General features: G+C 40.9%; 1 protein-coding gene across 3 annotated transcripts in view; it reads right to left on the bottom strand.

Annotated features, from left to right (window-relative positions):
* Positions 1 to 22424, bottom strand: part of galnt14 (UDP-N-acetyl-alpha-D-galactosamine:polypeptide N-acetylgalactosaminyltransferase 14 (GalNAc-T14)) — a 197882-nt gene that overhangs the window by 55608 nt on the left and 119850 nt on the right. For all 3 annotated transcript variants that reach the window (XM_039782122.1, XM_039782123.1, XM_039782121.1), the window contains exons 4-6: positions 19588 to 19686; positions 7305 to 7372; positions 1151 to 1216 (exon numbers count right to left, since the gene is read on the bottom strand). In XM_039782122.1, the coding sequence (XP_039638056.1) occupies positions 1151 to 1216; positions 7305 to 7372; positions 19588 to 19686 (233 nt within the window). The remainder of the gene's footprint in view (positions 1 to 1150; positions 1217 to 7304; positions 7373 to 19587; positions 19687 to 22424) is intronic.

The raw sequence follows: 22424 nt of genomic DNA, 5'->3' as shown, positions 1-22424 counted from the left end.
GTTTGTTTGTGGATAAATGTTACTTCATATGGATTCACTTGCCACATACCAAAGTATTTCCAATCCAACAAAACATTGCTGAAATATTTTGTTCCGATGCTTTCATGGACTCTCTATGGGCTTCTCCCTTGACTGTATGCCTCCACCTCCCCCCTGATTGCCTGCGAGCTTCTCCTGTACTATACGGTAATTTCTCTACTGACAGAAAGTCGCATGGTTATGAAAAAGTCATTAGCCTATTTTTCCAAAAACAGCTGCTATGGGGCCATAATGTGAGGTACAAGGTAATGGAGCCTTTTATACATTGTCGTGGTTCTTTAGAAATAAACAATGGACAAATAAGAGTCTTTAAACGCTTCAGATGTAAAGTTATTCATTATTACATTACATGTTACATTAGCTGATGCTTTTATCCATTTTATCCAATTAAGTGCTTTCAACCCTGAAGGTGCAAACTCAAGACAACAAGAAGTAAGTGAAAGTACATTAGCTTTAAATAAGCAAAACTACAAAGAGCCATATGAAAGTGCAGCTTCAAGAAATATATATATATATATATATATATTATATATATATATATATATATATATATATATATATATATTTTTCTTTTTCATGTTTATCCGAGGTATAGTCTGAAGAGATGTGTTTTTAGCCTTCGGCCGAAGATGCATAGGCTTTCGTCCATCCTAATGTCAATAGGGAGCTCATTCCACCATTTTATTCGCTGTCAAAGTGACGCCAAAATGAATGGGAGTCAATGGAATGCTAGCAGGAGGTGATGGCTTGTTAGCCTCAGAATATCCCCATAGGAGGTACGCCTTCCGGATGCTCGCTTACCCCCTTGATAGTCCGTCACCTTACTTCCTGCTTTGCTACATCATATTTACTACAGCCACTAGTGGCTGTAGTGGCTGTAGTGTAAATGGCTGTAGTGTAAATGTAAATATAGGACGTAACTGCTGCTTATACAAACAACGTCTGGGAGCGTTTTCCGGGGAAGGACAGTCTCATGCACAGACACAGATACAACAGCAGTGTGGATAATTAAACATGCAAATATATACGCACACAAACATGTTTAAAATGCTAATGTAAATTCTCACAAACACACACACACACACACACACACAAACAGTTGTTGCCATACCTTCTCTCTTGTTGTTGCGAAGGCATTTGACTTTGGGCAGTTTGATGAGAAGCTGGCAGTCACTTTCTGAAAAAAAAAACACAACACAACTATTCCAATGAAGAGAACAATAATGTAACAGAACTGAGTAGAATATTGTGTGCTGTGTAATATATCTTGATCATTTCTTGATGCTGGGGGGAAATTAGCAGCTTGCTGAAAAGCTCTGCAGCAGCAGGACTACAATTCAAAGCTTTCAGTTTGACAACTCAGACATTCGCTTAGTTGATGTTCAGCCGACTGTGTGCTCCCTGCTGAATTTTAAGAGTTGAATTAATATATTATTTGAAATATAAATGTCTGCTGTAATACATGTTAAAACATACTCTGGAGAAAAGTGTCATAATGAAAAGAAAAAAAGGAAAAAGGGAGAACAGAACAGCTGCGCTGTGAGTCATTTACAGAAGTGAAATTAATATTAAACACTTGTTTTGGAACGGCTTTGGAAAATATTGCCTGTCTTACAAAATTAGACTCAATGCAAATACATTATTTCAGAAAATTACACATCATGATTTAGAAGTCCAAAATAGTGAGGTAATGATGAGAACACTGGAAAACTACTAATAACTGAGAAGTAAAGTAACAAGTGATAAACAAATTGCAGTTTATTTCCAAGATTAGGGTTGCCTCCACATTTCTTTTCTTTATTATTTGTTTATCATTTGGTCCGTAAATGTCAGAGAACAGTGAAAATGACCCGTCAATATCTGAGAGCACGGGGACATTATCAGGTTGAATGTTTGTCCAACCAACAGTCAAAAATCAAAAGAAAAGCATTTAATCCTCATATTTGAGAAGGTGAAGCCAGAGATTATTTTGCATTATTTGTTTCAAAAAAAGATGTCCTCAACGATTAAAGGTGCTGTAGGAATTAGGTAGGATTGTGAAGATCCAGGACTTGTGAAGTGCTGGAAAAAATGTGAACATCGACAACTTGTCAGTCCCTCCCCCCTTTCTGCTAAATCCAAAAACTGTCTCCTAAGCCCCTCCCCCCACAAGGGAGAATGAATGCATGTGCATGAGCACTGATTGACACACAGTTAGACATCCCCCCCTGGCCCTGATTGGTGCATCTGAACAGGGAGCGGTGGATTTTTGCAAATCACACTACAGGCTGTAGGTGGTGCCAGAGGAGCCGGATTCTTTTTTTTTTTTATTATTACTGCTTCATGTAGTTCTACTGGAACATAGGGTCAGTTTCAGCAAATATGACAGAAAGTTAGTTTTTTTAAGTCTTACCTACTGCACCTTTAATCTATTATGAAAAGAGTTGATGATCCATTTTCTAATCGATTAATTGGCTAATCGTTTCAGCTCTCTATCCCTGAGTAATTGTGATTATTATATCCTGGGAATTAAACATAAAACATTGTTATATCATGTTGTCATTGGGCTTATCATTATATGGTGATGTGATCAGTTTCTTATGTTTTCCAGAGCTCCAGGATATTCCTTAACACAAAGGAGAAAACATGTTTTTAATAAAACAACTAAGTCATATTTTACTATTCATTTTTAAATGACTTACTTCACACAAGTGCAAGTAGTTCAACTGCAAGTCCTTTAGGACAGTTACTACTGCTGCTACTGCTTTCTCTACTATTGTGATATGAAAAGAAGAAATTCAAAAAAAAAGTTTTTGGAAAAATAAAAACTTCAATCCCACTGTTTCAAAGTTTAATGGTCCAGAATGACTGAAAACCTCCATCCGAGACCTTTGACCCAGACGGGACGCCTGGTCGCTTTCCTCTCCACTGAACTTCTCCTTTCACGGGGGAAACTGGGTGCTCTTTGTGAAAAAAAGAGAAACACTTTGACCCTGATAGAAATCTTTTCACCCATTACGAGGGTTAGCTCTTCACACAAAAGAGAAAAACTTTTTGACAGGATTCAAAAACTACAATTTTCTCAGTGCACTCAGGAAACTGAACATCAAGGTTTTAACATTGCAACAATACGTATTTTAGTTTGGAGGGGTGGCTCTGCTCAAGCTTACAAACCCACACAACAGATATTTCTGAACGTGATTGCACATTCAAAATTCACACACCACTAAATGCTACAACAGGAGGAGGCAGCAACATAGCTGCGAGGATGCAGAGCTCAGCGTTGTTGAGTGCAGACAGAATGAGCGGCAAATGTTTATATGTACTAGGGCTGCACGATATGAGGGCGACGTGCCATAACATGGACTACGTTTACATGCAGCCAATAACCCGTTCAAAACCGGAATATTAGCAATAACCCAGCCATGTAAACACCGGCAAAAACCCGAATATGCTCATATTCCGGTTTTTAAAAACCTCAATATGCTACCTGGGTTACCCCTTTTCTAACCCAAAATTTTGGTCATGTAAACGCGTATCGGCATATCCCCATCAAAAGGAACATTGATTGTGTTGAATTGTCTATTCGCAAGGAATATTGGTCTTTTGAGTAGAGGAACTTCTTGTATGCGCCAGAAAACATAGTTATAATAATAATTATATACTATAATAATATAGTTATATATATGTCAATGCAGAAAACCTGCGCGCAGTATACCGGAAGTAAACAAGAAGTCGAGGTAAACATGGCGAGACGCAGCACAGCACACTTTTGGAGCGAGGAGGAAACCAATTTCTTCATTAATGTGGTGAAAACCATGAATATAATGTCTTTTGATGACGGCAGAAAGTACAGAGATAGTGAGATTTATAAGAAGGTGACCGAAAAGTTATTGCGTCTTAAGGTTGTCCGTAGGCTACGTCCAGACGCTAACCGTGCGTCGCCGTTTACGTCGGGATATTGCCAATTGATTACAAATGCCATGTATAGAGGAGTAACTCTCTCTGCTCACGCATGTAAATGGGTTATTCCGAATGTTTCAGAAACCCAAAATAGTGACCTTAACCCGATCATAACCCGAAAATTGACAGCTTGTAAACGTAGTCACTGATCAATATTGCGTTAACGATATTAACTGCGTTAAATAAACAGATATTAAAGTGTGCTCAGTTCTGCTGCTTTAAAGGTGCTGTAGGTAGGATTGTGGAAGATCCAGGACTTAGCCAAAAAATTTGAACTTCGACAACTTCTCAGTCCCTCCCCCCTTTCCGCTAAAGCCCAAAACTGTCTCCTAAGCCCCTCCCCCCATCAATATATAATAATTGTAAAAAATCTCTTCAAGGATTTGGAACATATGTGGTGTCGATATGTCGATTTGAACTCATCTGCTAGGACTGTGGGGGTATAAAAAAATAAAAATATAAAACTTAACGTCCCGCATAGCAACAATATTGATATTAGAGATCAACAGTCTTTTTAGTTCGAGACGAAAACATTCTATTAATGTGCAGCAGGATGTTTGTGGGGAAAGAAAGCTAGCATGCTAGACCAAATATCCCAAAATAAATCACTGCAAGAAATTAGGATTGCAGCCAAAGGCAGGATATAAACTGGATTAAATGACACTGTGTGGGAGGAAATGAAGTTCTTGAAGAGTTTTTCCTCTGTGGTTTCATGGCTCGGCCTTCACACTCCGTTGTAAGGTGACATCTAGTCATAGTTGCATTATATTTATCGTGACTATTATTGCCACTGTTCATCATAACCCCCAAACCGGCACCGTCAGACATCTCCTACCAAGAGCCTGGGTCTGTCCCAGGTTACTCCCTAAAAGGGAGTTTTTCCTCGCCACTGTCGCACTAAATGCTTGCTCTTGGGGGGGGAATTACTGGAATTGTTGGGTCTTTGTAAATTATAGCGTGTGGTCTAGACCTACTCTATCTGTAAAGTGTCTTGAAATAACTCTTGTTATGATTTGATACTATAAATAAAATTGACTTGAATGTTTCAAGTGCACACACAGTATCATTAACACTGTGTATCCTGTTGTTGCTCATATGCACATATTCTATCTTTGGTTGTTTACTTGCATGTATTAGTCTCCACTGCTGATTGCATCTCTCCGCTGCTTCTTGGTGATTTTCTTCACAGTCTAAATCCAGCACTATTTAACCGTCATCACTTGGATTTTTCACTTCTGTATATGTGTGTGCGGCACCATCTGTCCTGATTGGCTGTCAGGTCGACTCAGCAGGTGTCTTTGATAATAGGATGTTGGAAAGACTCGTCAGCAGCTACTACTGAGCCCCCGGTATCAGAGTGCATGTTCTGCAAAGTTGACTTTTCCTTACTGGAATAATTGGTGTTGATGTTTCCCCCCCCCCCTCTGTGCTGCGACGGAAGTTTCTAGTTCATGTCCGTTTCGCTATATTTCACCAACTACGGACTGAAGGCTCAAAAAAAATGTTTGAAAGATTTGGCAAGGCAGCCGTGTCTTTGAGACTTTCCTTCTTAATATGTTACACTAAATGGAGCATAGCGTAAATTCACGGAGTCAAGCTCGGCTATTATCTCAGCTCATAGCTGACAGTCAGCTAAGCCAGCACACCAGCTGATGGCTCAGCTGATTCCCTCCTAAGCATATGATTGGATTTCCAAATAATGGGCTCTATTTAAACTGCTTTTCCCAGCTGACCTCGCTGCGTCTCTGCTAGTGCTTGCAACCCACCTCCACCCCCAACTCCTCCTTTTAAATGTATATTCATGTTGTCTGACTCTATCAATGTCATGTTTGCTGTCATTGATGCTGCTCTGTTCTGTACCCTAGAGGGATCCTGCCACTGCTGCTCTCCCTGCTTAAGGCTTTCCATGTATGCACATGGAAGGGCAGGGAGGTTGGCTCTTCCTGCCTCATGCTTTCCACGTATGCACGAGGAAGTGCGGGGAGGCCCCAGAACAGAGCCATACCGCCAAAATACAAATTGCAGATGAATAAAATCTATTTATTGACAAAGTGGTCCTGACTGAATTTGTGTTCAAGTTCACACAAAGCCACTGTACACGTCCTAGATCCACTAGTTTTCAAACTAAACCGCTGGCATTTCTGTTGCCTTCTTTATTGTTTCCTTGAAAACATTTAAACTAGAATTTAACGTTACTCCGAGGAGGACGAAGAAACACTTGAGGAACTCCAAACACAGATACATTTACCTTGGATAAAGTTCCAGGCACAAATCAAAACGTATCTGGTATTTGGTTCCATTTCTCCTGAAGCTGCTGTTTCACTGTACTTCTGGTTTCTGTTGCATGTTTGTGTTGTTCTTATCACTGCTGTACTACCTGGCCCTAAAAAAGCAAAGTGCAGACAAACTGTTTTTTGATTGTATCGAGGTCAGCTCAGCAGATATGGAGGGGAACTCATTTTCTAGCAAGAGTGTAAAGAAAAAAACAATTTCTATGATTGCTCCTCTTGTAAAAGTGAGATAAAAATCATTAAAAACTGTTTAAACATATATCATTTTATCTGTAAAAAAAAAAAGACACATTCATTTCCCAAGATAGCTGGATAGTAGTTTTTAGCAAACGTTACTCAAACAGAATGGAATAGTGCATTTGTTGGGGACTATTTTCAGGGGCGGATTAATCCACATTTGGTGCTCTAGTGAGTATCTGTGGCAGCAGGACGGTGTGTGTGGGATTGAGTCAACAGAAACTACAGTGTGTGTGTTCATGGTGATAAAGGAACATGTCACCCAGTGCAACATTGTGGCTGACTGATGTGTTTTTATGGCAGAAAGGGAAGGAGATACATCAGGCTTTGATACACACACAATGTTAGTAGGGCAATTTGTCCTTTTGTAGTTGGTTTTGGTCTTTTTATGTGATTTGGTTGACAATTAGAAAAACAAAGAATATCTAAAGAGTCTAAATTGTTAAAGTTCAATCGTAACTTTTTTCTCCTTTGTTTGGTCCCTTTCACCTTCCTTTGTGTCTCTCTGGAGACCGTGCGGACACAGCTGCATGCTGTTCATATGCAGCTCGTCGGTCTCCTCTTTGACCCAGAATAAAGTCTCTTTTCATCTTCATTGTAATCCTGAAACTGTGGACCCAGCTGCTGTGGACACATTCTCCCTCTGACCTGTTATGTGGGTCTCATCTCTGTTATCTCTGACCTGGAATGTGTGAGCGGTGTGTGTGTGTGTGTGTGTGTGTGTGTGTGTGTGTGTGTGTGTGTGTGTGTGTGTGTGTGTGTATGCGTGCATGCGTGTGACAAGCTGCAGCTCACCGTCATCGCTGAAGTCGTCCACCAGAATGATCTCATGGATGAGATGAACTGGAGTTCTGTTCACAACACTGGAGAGACAAAAGAAAATATTAGTCTCAAATATGCATAAAAACAAGTATGCAGCCACAAAAAAAGGCATGTGCAATATTCAGAAAGTTGAAGTAAATGCCAACCTACACGCACACACGCACACGCGCACACGCACACACACACACACACACACACACACACACACACACACGTACACATGCACGCTCAGGTGCTCATGAATTCATTATGTACGCACTGCATGCCATATGAAACAACGTATTGAAAATGTCAGCCCAAATTCCTGTTATGAAAATGTATGCCGTGTCGCCTCTAAGAAACAATTTCATTAAAGAGAAAAATTGAGACATAAAAAATTCATAACTTTTACTGGAAGAAAATAAGAAAACGTGTTTTGTTCTGGTGTTCTGCTCTATTTTATTTCATTATTTCTGCTATTCAATAACCTCCGTGTTCATCATCCCCTCAGGATAAGGCTGAGGAAGGAAGGGAACGAGGAAGGATGGACGGAAGGAGGGAGGGAAAACAGAAGAAAGATAGATAAAGGAGGGAGTAGACAATAAATAGGATGAAGAGAGATGGAGGAATGACTGGAAGGAGAGTTGAAGGAAAGAGAGACAGATGACGAGAGGGAAAGAATGTGGAAGGGAAACAGGAAGAAAGAGAGGAGGAAGGGGATTAAGGAGTAATGACTGAAGAAAATATGAAGAAAAAAGACTGAAGGAAAGAAAAAGCAAGGAGAAATAAAAAATGAAAGAAGTAAAGCAGAACAGAATAAATGGGAAAGGGAAAAGAAGGAAGGCGGGACGAAGGAAACAGGGACGCAAGAAGAATATAGATGGAGGTGGTAAGAGAGGTGGAGAGAGAATAAGGAAATGAAGGCAGAATGAAGAGAAGAATAAAAAAAGGATGCCATGGATAGTTGGAGGATATAAAAATAAAACGAAAGGATGGAGAAGGATGGAAGAAGAGATAATGGAAAAAAGAAAGACGTGAAGAGAGATAGAGGCTAAAGGGAAAAGGATGGAAGTAGTGATGGAAAAAGAGAAGACAGAAAGAAAGAAGAAAGGAGGGAGGGAATCAAGAAAGAAAATGAGGAATAAACAAAGAAATGGGAAAAGGGTGTCAGTGGTGGTTGGTAAAAAAACTAAAACAAGGAGGCAATCTACCAGAAAGAAGAAAATTAAAGAAGGTAAGGAGGAAAGGAAGCATGAGTGGAGAGAAAGAAGGCAAACCGTTGGTTGATTGGGACGGAACGAGGGAAAGAAGTGTATATGGAGGACGATAGATGGAATTCAAAAGAAGTGAAAGTGAAGCAAGGGAGCGAGGGATGGAAGGAGTTGAAGCTGATAATGTGGGAGGAAGGAGGAGGTGTGGAGCAAAACTATGAGTCTCTGAGGCACTGGACCCCATCAGGAGGACTGATGGATGCCTAGGGAGGGAGGGAGGGAGGGAGGGAGGGAGGGGAGGTGGAGCAAGATGAAAGAGTGAGGGATATTAAAGGAGGAGAGATAGAGAGAGAAAGAAAGAGAGAGAGAGATGGCAGCCTAGTAAGGGAGACAAATAACCCTGACTGTAACGCACGCTCTCTCTCTCTCTCTCTCTCTCTCTCTCTCTCTCTCTGTGGAGTCGAGGGCCGATCGGGAGAGGTGGATGAACTGAATTGATGGATGAGATGGAGGGAAGAAGGGAGGTGTGGGGAAAGCAAATAAGAAAGAAGGGTGGAATCAAGATGGAGGACGGGGTAAAGATGTAGAGAGGAGGTGATAAAGTAGAAAGACAATAGTGTATTAATCTCATTAGATCACATTAAATCCTACACTATCCATCTATCCATCCATCTATCCATCTATCCATCTATCTATCTGTCTGTCTAATTGGTCTGGTCATCGATGTATCTGTGTTATAGTGAGGCAGACAGACATGGATAGATGGAGACAATATTTTCCTTCTTTTTTGTTTCTCTATCCACCTCCTCTCCTCCCTTCACCACCTTCCCGCCTCCCTCTCTCCGTCACACACACACACACACACACACACACACACACACACACAAACACACAAACACACACACACACGCTCTCCCATTCTCTGGTTCACAGGCCACTAGCTATGAGGCTTAACCTCCCCTCAGGCGTGCTGAGGGAGAAGCTATCTGCAGCTCACAGAAAATATTATCACCGCTGACAATACCGCAGTCGGCTGCCACAGAATAGCAGCTCTGTATCTGCGCCTCTCATTTCCAACACTCGTATATCAATTTTAAGGGGGGGGAGGGGGGATTTTTTTTGAAAATGTTTCATTACCTACAGCTGCCATTTGGAGAGCGCTTTCATCCAAAGCGCCTTGAGAGCGTGCATTTTTAGAGCTGCATGTGTGAGGGCCACCCCGTGGGAATTGCAACGGCACTCTCTGCCAGCGATAGAGGTGAAGCTAAATGGGTGCTGCTGTACGACTGCCAGGGTGAGGGGTTTAATTCCTACAGGAGCCACCCCATGCTCAGTGTGTTACTACTAACAGTAGAGCGGTGCAATTTGGGTAGAAGTGATAAAAGGTGATGCCAAAATACATAGTTCTTCAAGAACCAGAACAAAAACAACAGAGGTAATGTCACACCCTCCTTCCGGACCAACCAAATGGACAACTGCAGAATTAAACAGGCATGGAGAATTTCTTTCGGTTTAACCCTTGTGTTGTCCTTCGGGACCCGTTCAGTTTATTTGACGTTTTTGCATTGGCTTCGGGTCCCCTGGTGCCCCTTGCGTACTATGTGATGTAATTTCCCGTGAACTGGCAGAGACCCGAACGCGTTTGGACGGGCTAATACAAAATGTAAATACACTAAACAAGTCCCCGTGACACGAAGGACAATACAAGAAGTTTGTGTGATGTTGAAACATGCCTTCAAAGGGGGGGCGCTTTAAAATCCAACATCCAGACACACAATGGTCCACAAGGGCTCACCCACATCCAACGGCTCAAAACACACCCTTCTATGTTTCCCGTTGTGGCCAATTGGACTATGGGACAGGCAGTACCGCGTTATGTCAACAGATGCCGGCCAAACGCCATTGTCCGATCCGTTATGAATGACTGATATGTTGGATTGATTTTGTGTCTTGTCAGTTGGCTAAAGCTGGCGACCTGTCCGTCATGCAGCCCGCTTCTTGCCAAGTGCATGCCGGGACAGGATCCAGCCCCACACAACCCCAGACAGGGTAAGCAGTTTAGAGAACGGACAGATGGATGGATAGTCAATTAGCTCACCAACTATAGCAATAGGATTCCTAAATGTGAAGCAGGTGTGGACCGAACTCCAGTAGCACGTTTTATAATGAGTATTATATAAGAGTTCAAACTGTAGGACGAGATTAAAGTCAGGAGCACTTGTTTTAATGTAATTTTGAATGAATTTTTGAATGAATGATTGTAAGCTGTACCAGAGGTGTATATAAGAGAGACGAGGAAAGAGAAACATGGCATACTGTGGAATGAGAGTTTTGTATGAGAAGATGATTAATTCCACAACGTGTTTTTTATCACTACTGCATTCTTTTCTTTAATCTTAAGTGGTAACCTCAGTGGCACCTGCTTATATTGTTGCTAAAATGGACCCCACTTCTCATGTCATGAGTATCTAATATTTTGTTTTGATTTTAGCCACACTAGCAGTGTGGCTCTTGGTATGGCAAGAAGTCATATTCGTATTCTATTGTTGAGGGAATTTAAAGCAGACTTTTGAAAAGTCGCACACACATCGACTGGTTTGGAGCGAATAAACTCGGCTACAGTGTAGTTTGGTCAGAAGTTGGCGTTGAAGACTATGGCTGTAATCCACCAGCAAACACAGTAGAAGAAGTAGAGGTTGCTAACCAGAAAAAAAAAACAAGCTGCCTTGGCCATCTTACCCATCTATGAGAAATTTAGAGGTCTTTAGGAATTTGGTTCAGTTGAGCAATTTGTTCTGTCAAAGCACTGGCAATCTTTCAATATGTCCGGAGACAAAGACAGGTAATGGGAATATCTAGAAAGATGCCAACAACTGTAACAGCTGATCAGTCCCGTGAGTTAATAGTTCACTACGTCACAACTTGTTCGAAAAAGGCGTTTCAAGATCCCATTCAGCGCGTCAACTCTTTTTCCACGTAGGCAAAAAAAAAGGCAAGCGAGCGTTTAAACGTTTTTGCGTGATTGATGAAAATTGTATCCATATTTGCGGTTTCCATCCAGCTTTTCTTAGCAATACTTCACAGTGCACGTACAAATACGTGAATGAAAAGATGGCTAATGTTGGTCAGCTGCTCCACCACTTTGGTAACCCTATCCATGGTGTCCAGAGGATGAAGCCTAATGACTTTGGCGACCCCTTGACTTTTTTCTGTAGAGCCACCGAAAGGGTCAAAGTTTCCACTTGCCACGTTATTTAATCTCTTGATTCGTGTACACGGATACTCTTGTTTTTTTCGTGGCGGTCAGCACGTTTTTTTAAACTAATGTATTTCAATGGGAAGCATCTTTCGTGATGACAGCACGACTACGTTAGCGAGTAGTACGAAATGCCAAAAATCTGTGTAGGGAGGCTGGTTGGGGTGATGGATGGGTCAAACAACACAGGACTTTCACCCCGGAGACCAGGGATCGTGTCCCGCGTGGGGCGTTTCCTGTCCCCGTTCTTCTTTTCCTAAACACAACCGTCTCGTTGTTGTCCCGCGTCCCCCAGAGACCGCGGATCGTGTCCCGGCGTGTGACGTGTCCTTTCCCCCGTTCTTTTCCTAAACCCAACGTCCGTATAGATGCTTCCCATTACGTGCTGACCACCACGAAAAAAATTACATAAACGTGTCCGTGTACACGAATCAATAGATTAAAAATAACGTGACCATGTCACGAACTGCCGTGAGACCGTGTTGAACATTTCTCAAGATCTGTTGGATGGATTTCCATGAATTCTGGTACAGACATTCACGTCCCCCCTGAGGATAAATTGTAAATTGTGTCCCTTAACTTAACTTTTCATTTTCAGGTCCAAATTTAATTTTGTCCAGTACTTTGCTATTTGACCAAATACCTGCAAGACTGATGCCATCATCTCTGCTGCCGGCCTCCATGTTAGGTCTTGTATGTGCTTTCAATGTGGCCTCTGTGACTTCTCTCCGTTCTCTTGTCTCCTTCGTATTGTCTTTACTGCATGGACATTTAATGCCTTTGCCATCATCTGTGCTTGCTTGTGTGTGCATGCTTGTTTGTGTGCCACTTCTTTGTAGGTCTTAATCCCTTTTGCTTAGGCCTGCTTTCATTATAGATGTAATGTAATTTATTTTAATTTGTTAACCATAGTATTTTAGGATGCCTATTGTGAGCTGCTGGCCGGGGACTACAGATGGAAATTAGCCATAGAGGCTAAAGCTGCTCCTTTTACTGTACAGTTAATTAAGGGCGACTGTCCACGATATTATAAACTAATGAATTAATGCTAATTTAAAGTTGATGAAAAACAGATAAAGGCTTGGTAAAGACTGGAGGTTTGGACTGGTTCCTCTCATTCTTGCTAAACCAGATTGCTAAATACTGCAGCAAATAAAGCCAAGGTTAACAGTTTGCTCAGGCTGGGTGAACAACTGCTACGGAAACTTGTTCCAGCTCCAGTTGTTAAACCATTCATTTCACCTTTGTTTGGGCTTTGACAACTCTGCGCTGGTCCTCCATGAAGGCACCAGATGTGTTTGCCGAACGCGTGATGCAACTACAAAACCTCTATTACAGGTTTCAGGTTGTCTTGCCACTCTGCTGCCCAGGATTTATGGATTTATTTACACCTGAGAAGTGATGCTTTCAACTGTTGTGAGCCAGATATCGTCTGCTCCGTTGGTTACTGTAAAAACACACTGCAACTCTCTCTCCTTCGTGTGTATGTGGTATTCTGTTTAACACCTATTGTAAATCAGCAGCAGAACCGTTTTTTTCCCCTAACTCCATTCCTTACAGGTGAGGAGTCAAATTAGTTTCCACTGTTCATGCTGTATTAAGAGTTTGCTCACGGCACAATTTTCTTTCTTTTTCATCTTCTCTAAAAGCTTGCTCCCTTTCCATATTTCTCTGTTTGTACCTCAGCTCAGTTCCCTCCCTCCCTCCCTCTTCCCCTTTCTCTCTCTCTATGCCTGATTGGTTAGCTGACAGCCATTTCTTCCATCCTCTACCTTGATGGAGTAATTCATCACTCCTTTCTCTCCACCTCTACGTCCACCGCTCTTTCCATTTATCTGTATCCCGCCATCTTTTGTCCAACTCATTTCTCTATCAAGACCTATCAAGGATATATTATATTATAATATATTATTAGTAGTGCTCAGGATTATTGAAAGTCAAGACATTTTAAAAATGTGTACCAATAAGCATTATCCCTTAAAAAACACAGATTAAGCTTTTTACAAATGACACCGTGCTCCTTTTGTCAGTGCATGTTAAATCTTTCTTGCTCTGACAGAAAGCCTTTCGCAGCACATCTACAGAGAGTGTTCTTGGAAAGAAATCCTGATTCAGCCACTCAATATGTTCTGTTCTGTCTAACCATCAGTGATGCATTGTGCTATATATCTGCAGCCAGTAAATACTGTCTCATCACTGCTGATCTACAGGGCTGTACATCTACATTTTTATCAGTCCCAGTCTGGGGTCAAATGGTTAGTTTGTCCTCGTTAAATACAGACATGTCACAGCTTACATACAATGATCTGTATCTATATTCAATAATTACTGGCGGATGATGTCTATTTAGTGGATGCCGTATGCGTGAGCTCGTCTATGATAATCCAATGCCTCAAACAAGCACTGAATGGTTTCTAGATAACAAAAAAAACATCACATCACTGATGATCTGTAGTGCTACATATTAGGGCTGTGCGATTAATCCCGTTTTAATCGCAATTTCGGCTCCTAACCATCACTAACAACAATGTACATTACATTTTGCAAGTAAACTCTTATTTTTTCTTTTGTTCTGAATGGGGAAAAAAAGTGCAAAGGGAAATTTCACAGTCGCAGGGGTTTTCACTGTTGATTTGTTTAACTGTTTCACCGTTTCTTTTAACAATTTTCCAAAAATCAATGATCAATGATCGTGTTAAAATAATCATGATTTCAATATTGTATACTGATTTCTTTGCATAATCAAGCACCCCTCCTACATATCAGCATCCTGTAAACACTGTCAGATTTTGTCAGCTGCAGGTGGATGCCAAATGTATGTATTTGAGTTGTATGTTTTTGGGACTTGAGTCCACTGGCAAAAATCTTTGACTAATCACTATAGATAAAATGAAAAAAAAGAAAATGGTGTGCAAGAAAGGGATAAAGATCGAGATAGAAATGAAGAAGAGCGGGGCACAAAAGAGTAGCACTACATCCAATATAAAACAGTGAAACTTGCAGCAGAAAGCAAAGGCTATACATCTACCTAATGACCTCCTCCTCATAAATCCTGAGTGATCAGTTGAAGAGCAAGTGATCCGGACTCTTTACTGTGCGTTTTTTAGGACCAATGAATCAAAAAGTGCTGAGCTGGTGCTGATATAGAGATCTCTCTTTCTCTCTTTTTTTCCCCCGTGATGCGTTTGTGGCTCCTTAATAATAATAGACTCTTTGCAACTCAAGAGGCTGTTTTAAGTGCACACACGTACACATGCACGCACTCGCAGAGCCAAAACAAACTCAACCCATTAAAACCAAATATGTCGTCAGAAGCTCCACATCTCTTTTCTCTCCCTCTTCGCCTGCTCGTCTTTCGCCCAGCGGAGACGGAGAAGATGAGATCAATTTTCGGATCAGAGCTTGATTAAATATCGACACGGCCCGGCTCCCCGTCAGAAAGCAACTCTTTGATCTAGCTTTCAAAGTGCCCGTCATTGTCTCAGAAATCAAACTTATTAGTTGCGGCGCGCTTATCGCCGTGCCCCAAAGCGCACACAACTTCAAAAATGATACCCCTTTTATAATGTACTGTAATTGTAGGCAATAAGCTTTCAGTGTCCCTGGAGAAAAGCATGACTGCAGATAGTAAAAGGAAAAGTTATCTAGCTATCATCTGTCTATTCAAGTTGAAAACTGAGGCTTGAAATAAGTTTGCAAATTCTTGCTGTCTTTGACTTGATATCTTTCAAAGCCTCTGATAAAAAAGTTTTTAGAAAGCTGAATGTCTTTGTAAACTTGTTTGGCTATGATCCAGTGACGATTGACGAATAAGCAGATTTATATTTTTCAAAAGTATTCACCCATAAAAGAGTTTTACACATTCATTTGGGAGCTACTAACATTTTCTGCTGTTGGTTGTTGGCAGGTTCAATGTCTTGCATAAGGGCATAACAGTGGCATTTATGAGAACAGTAACATTATTCCATTAAACTGTACAACAATTCACAGCTGTGTGTGAGATAACTATCTCATTACCTCACACATTACAATATTGCACTATTATGCTACTTGCGCACTGGTTACTTCATATTTAACATTATACATATTTTATTTAGTTTAATACACTATGTATGTAGGTTGTACATTTCATTCTACACTTGTACATACATGTTCATTCTTGTCATCCCGATAAGTATATTTTTTTCAGGAGTTCTGGCATTTTTATCTTTGCTATCTTATTTTATTTTAATCTTATTATTATTTCTAGTATATTTCTTTTTTTTCTGTATGTGTGTGAGTGAGTATGTGTGTATGTCCTTGTAACTTGCTGCTGTACCAGAATAATTTCCCAATTTGGGATTAATAAAGTCTATTATCTATCTATCTATCTATCTATCTATCTATCTATCTATCTATCTATCTATCTATCTATCTATCTATCTATCTATCTATCTATCTATCTATCTATCTATCTATCTAACTACATATAGTACCTTGCTCAAGCACATGTCAGTCCTTTACTTAACCTGCTCATATATTCTTTTTGGCTTTTCCCCTTTCCTTTATTGTGTTATATATCTTTTTGTGCACGTTATATGTTTACAAAGTGAAAAAGCCCAAAGTCCACCCCAGAGGGACTTACCATCTCCAACAGAAAACACTGTTCACAAACTGCTCCAAACAGCTCTATTGTAGTCCAGCCTTTACTTCTGTGATGGGTGTGTCACTTTGTAACACATGTTATAATGCTCGCCTAGCCTCATACTCTGCTTCTGACTGGCTAGTAGTCCTTACCTAGCTACTGAGCATGTGTGACTCCCAACAAAGATGGAACAGAAGTGTGATGCCTCACTCTGTAGCTAAAACAGAGAACAACACACAGGGTGAAAAGAGGAGCTGCAGCAATGTGCAGTACAACAAAAATATGGTGTTTTTTTTTTAAATTAAACCATGTAAACCTATTCTGATATAACCTTTAAATAAAATGATGAACCTGAAAAAGAGCATAATATGGGAACTTAAAGACTTTTCTTAAACATTTGTTTTAGTGCATTCATGTGCTTGTGGGAACCTCCGGCAAACAAAACTTTGATGAGAGTAAGCTGCAGGAACCACATGGAAGTCTACAAGGTGGAAATTGTTCGCTGTGATGGATTACATATCTTCGATCATTTTCAAGTCCCTGTAAGTTTGACTTTGTAGCATACTGAAATAACCTGAAAACCAGTGGCTGGCTGTAAGGTGGGTAATCAATCTAAAAAATGGATAGTTTGCTGTGGCTCAGCGGTAATGCAAATTACAGACAATTTGTAGTTAATGGGCCAAAAAACGAAAACCACACAATGGTTAACGATGTCTTAAAGCAAGGCACCAAAACTTCCAGAAAACATTGTATAAAACACATATAGGGCAGGCACTTTTTAAACAACTATAACTCTAAACAGCTTCTGAACATGAATCAAACAGACTTATTATTATACAGTTCAAAAATAGATTCAAGGAAACATGACTTGACCATTACAGAAAGGTGACCTGAATATATTATTGGGAATGTACACACAGTGTACAGTTATTGTATGACTTACAATTGTTGCATGCTGTATATGCATAGCTATTGTTTTTTTCCTGTAATAATATGATATTGTAAAGTAGGGGCAGGCCTTTATAAGCATTATGCTTCTGTCTGCTCCTTCTCTAACTCATCAGAACTCAGATTGATTTAATCTTTGTGATTTCTTAGATTTTTTTTCTTAGTTTTTCTCTTTTAAAGTATGTTGATTGTTCGAGATAAATACAAAACTAAACTAAACATTTATAAACTCCACAAAACAGAAAAGTGGCTGCACACTCACTGTCATTTCATCACCATTTTGTTAGCCGTGTTTGTTGTCAGCTGCCTTCGTGTGATTCGCTGACTCATGGAAAAAACTGTAAATGGCAAGAGATCTCTGGCAGCACTATAAACTCTTTTAACCATCAACTTTACCAAAGTACAGTAATTCAGCCTGCCTGTGAAGGCACCAGGTGAAGCACGACTCTAAAAAGTGGACACTTTCGGTGAACCTGCTGCTCCTCAACTCTGAAGTAGAACAGGAAATGGCAGCTTGGAAATATTTAAACATCAAGATAAAATATAAAATGTCAAAAGCTGAGAGCTGATCCAATTAGTTCCACAGTTTGTCGAATCATTTAAAAGCATCACGTCTCCGGCGTTTTGATGGTGGTGTGAACTTTTTTATGCCCAACTGAGTGCAACACCATAAAGTGTGCGCCGTTATCGCTAATTGTACAAGTCATGGCATCTCGTCCCTCTCTATGACGCGGTCTACACTTGGTTTAGAACGCAACGGATTTGCAGAACTGCAAATGAAAAATCTTGTTTTGATTTATTATATTGTTACTAATTGTTATCAATCTGCACTCAGGGACAGTAAAACATAATGTTAGGGATTATCTCTGTCATAAATATGTTTTAAAAAGAAGATATGTTCATCTTGAATTGTCAAATAAAGCGGTTTGCGGTAGTAAAGAAGCTTCAGATGATCCTGTGTGTCCTAGTGACAGCAAATGTTCCAAATTCACAACCTAAAAATAAAAGACACACACACACACACACACACACACACACACACACACACACACACCTATTCTCACTCTAATATGCTACATGTTTCATCACTTCCCTGAACACACACACATACACAACAAATCACACACTGAACTGTTGAATGAATGAAAGACAATACGGAGACAGAAATTGCTTGTTATACTGTCACTGTTGGCAGCTCAGTGTTTCTTTGCTCATCAGCCAACATTTGATGCCGGTTTATGAAGATTGATACCTCAGAGATTTCATTTAAGGGTTAACATGCTGATAGCTAATATTCTGCCAGAATTCAATGTCATTTACAATTTGCAATGCCAATTGTGCAATTCCCTCGCATGTACCTACTGTACAAGCCAATACAAAAACACCTCTTTGGGTGGTATAAAATGGTATCAAAATTGCTAAATAAGAGATTACATATTACAAAGTAGAACTGTAACACCAGTTTTCCAACGGAATAAACAAAGCAAAATCTGAGTTGAAAGATGGCCGCCGTGTCTCCTAAACCTTTTTTGTTGATTTTGTTCTTTCATTACCATAGACTGCTTCTCTGTAATTCTGCATATGACAATAAAAACCTCAACCCGTCGGCCAGTGGCTCTCAGCGTCAGATACAGACGCCATAATCACCCTTTAGCGTCTGTATGGAACACACCGGGGAGAGCAGCAGCTCAACCGCTGCGCTGGAAGATGACGCGGTATGACGAGCGACAGCGGTAGCAGCGGAGTAGTATGAAAGACCAAAAATACGCGCGAGGAGGCAGGTTGGGGTGGTGGATGGGTCAAACAAAAGACTTTGGGCAGTGGGCCCAGGTTCGACTCCGACCGGCGGCCCTTTGCTGCATGTCATTCCCCCTTTCATGTCTTCAGCTGTCCTGTTGAATAAAGGACTAAAAATACCCCAAAAATAATCTTAAAAAACAAAGGACTTTCACCCAGGAGGATGGGGTTTGTGTCCCATTCTTACTTTTTTTTTTTAAACCCACCCACGATCTTTTCCTAACCCTCTCTAAGTGGTTTTACCCCCCATGTTGAAAAATGACACAAAATCGGTCCTAACCCAGAGCGTCAAAAAGCGACGGCAAAAGTCCCGACCAAGCAAGTCGAAGAAAAATGAAAAATGTCTGACTGAGGGGAATTTTTGCGTCAGTAACTAACGGCAAAGGCACCTGACCGAGCGTCGCTTTTAGACGCACTCGGAGTTGAGAATGTGTTGGTTACCTCCTGATGGTGCGCAGCAGGGTGGATCTGGCCTCGTTGTGGAAGGTGATGATGATGGAGGTAGGAGGAAGATCAGAGTCGTAATGAAGAGTGGTGCACCTATAGAAAAAGAGAGAGAGAGAGAGAGAGAGAGAGAGAGAGAGAGAGAGAGAGAGAGAGAGAGAGAGAGAATGATTTAACGCGACATGTTAAGGCAAAGTTTCCACAATAAGTGAGTCAAAGTTCCATCTTTGGAAAAATGTATGAAATAAAAAAAGCATCTGGAGGTATCAGATATTCTGCTGGGTTCCTGATGAATGGACTTTTTTAACGGCAGACATGTTGACATGTCATAGTAGGAAAAGCACAGGTTTATTCAAAACCATTAATGATGGCTGCATTCCACTTAGGAGAGGTCCTGGTATTAAACCATTACTGATGGCTGCATTCCACTTAGGAGAGGTCCTGGTATTAAACCATTAATGATGGCTGCATTCCACTTAGGAGAGGTCCTGGTATTAAACCATTAATGATGGCTGCATTCCACTTAGGAGAGGTCCCGGTATTGGGCATGCTGATTCACTGAAATAGCTTACTGGGACACTTGATGGAACTGAGCCATCGTTAAGGTTATCAGTTTCAGCTGTGCTTTTCCTACTATGACAAGTCAACATGTCTGCTGTGAAAAAGGTCCATAGTTGAACTGAAGCTGAGCTGCTTTTTACAAAGAAAGTAAATCCGGAAAATGAAGCCATTTCTGATAGAACACAGTAAAAGTTTTGACACGTGTGTCCAACATGTTAAATGAGCCGTGATGCTCTGTACTGTGGACGAGTTGAGGATGAATTCCAGATAACCAGCCAGAGGCTCATTAATATACACCACATAACTGTGTGTGTGTGTGTGTGTGTGTGTGTGTTGTTGTGTGTGTGTGTGTGTGTGCGCACGTGCAGCCTTTGCTGGGTCAGCAGCCTTTTCTTCTGAAAGAGCATAGGCATAGGCATATGCGCACACGCACATACCCACACACACACCCACCCACCCACACACACAGTATAATGAGAAGACTGGCCTTTACCTATCAGATTGATGGATTGGTGACATTTTCAGAACAGAAACAGTCTGCTTGCTCGGTTCTGGCCTTCATTTTTAAAAACCTCACCTTTCACAAATGTGTGTGCGTGTCCGTGGAACAGGACACACTGCACCATTAGCCAGCGCAACGCGTGGCTCTCTGCTGCCCACCTTCACCTACATCTATAATGGGTTTCATTATTTGTTTGTTGAAGGCGTCGAGGTCGGAATATTTGATTAAAAATGCCCAAAGACGAAAGCCTCGATTGATTTCGTTTTCTTATTTCCTCACACTTAGAAAGGTGCCTGTGTTCCGTACCGTGTCAGACTCGAACCCTGGACCTTCTGCGTCGAGGAATAAACCCCTGCACACGTGCACCCCCGACTCTACCAACTGAGCTAACCGGCCACAAAAGCACAGTTTTTTTTTTGCAGAAGCCGAAGCCAGGCTCCTGCAAGAAATACCAGCGTGTTCCGCAAAGTGTCCTCGAGCCAAACATTGAGCCCCCTCCTGTGATTTTGCTGTGGGGTTAGAACACAAGCTCGACTCCTAATTTGTTGTATTAACAGGTCGGCACGCAGGATCAGTCAGTGCACTCGAGCACCCGGCTGTGAAATAATACAATCAGCACCTCATTAACTCGCAATTTGATTTTTTTGGTTTTGTTTAGAGGCACGATGATTAAGTGGGGAAACAATATCGGCAAAGCAGATTACAGAATGGTAAAAAAAGCATATGATTCTGCTCTTATGTATGTACATTATGTACTACACTGCTGTATGAACATGTAGTGTGGATGCAAAGGGGAGGGGTCAGTGTTTTGGTCAATGGCATGTCGGCCAGTTTTTGGTCAGTCAGCTATCTCTTTCTCTCTTTTTTTTCAGGTTTCCTTCTATAAAATATGTCTTTCTTCTGTCAAACTTTATCTCCATTCCCTTATTCTTTAGTTTTCATGTTTGTCTTTCATCCCCTCTTTCTTTTCATCCATCCAGTTGTCCCCTGTGTGGCTGCTTTTCAGTGAAATATATCATTAAAGAATATCAAAAGTCAAAGTCTTTTCATGCATCTTTCTTTCATTCTTTCATTGTTCCGTCTTTTTTCTTTCTTTCCATTTGTCTATTTATCTATCTATCTATCATCATCATACTTTGGTCTTCTGTCATCCTTTCTTTCTGTTTCTTTCTCTCATCTATCTTCCCTAGCATCCTCTCTCTCTCTCTCTTCTCTCTCTCCTCTTTGTGACATCCTTTTTCTGTTTCTATATATCCATCTTATCTTTCGCTTTCTTTATCCTTTTTCCCTTTCATTTTCTCTTTTCTTCATCTTTCTTTCTCTCATCTCTCAGTCTTTCCAAACATCCTCCATCTCTCTTTTTCTCTCTCTCTCTCTCTCTTTTATGTCTACATATATTTTCCAGTTGCTACTATCTCTCTTTCACTGCTCGTGTCTTTATTTCCGCCTACTTCACAGGCTGTTTTCACTTTGCATCAGATTTCTCTTTGTCTTTCTTTGCCTCCTCCCCTCTGTCTTTCGTCTTCGCTTTTCCATTGTTTCGATCCCTCTCCTAGTGAGACTAGGAATATGCCCTGTGTCGTATCATATCCCATCATGCCCCTCTCCGCCTCCTCCATCCCTCTATCTCCTCGTCTCCATCTCTGCTTTTTCTGCAGTTGATTTATTCAGCAGCTCAACCAGAGAGGAACGATAAGAAGATAAAGACGAGCTGCCGCTGTGTGTGTGTGTGTGTGTGTGTGTGTAAAGGTCTGAGAGAGAGAGAGAAAGA

The sequence above is a fragment of the Perca fluviatilis genome, chromosome 18 (genome assembly GCF_010015445.1).
Source record: "Perca fluviatilis chromosome 18, GENO_Pfluv_1.0, whole genome shotgun sequence".
In the NCBI taxonomy this organism is placed as follows: Eukaryota; Metazoa; Chordata; class Actinopteri; order Perciformes; family Percidae; genus Perca; species Perca fluviatilis.
The sequence above is the reverse complement of the archived record's forward strand: the minus strand, read 5'-3'. Positions and strand labels throughout refer to the sequence as shown.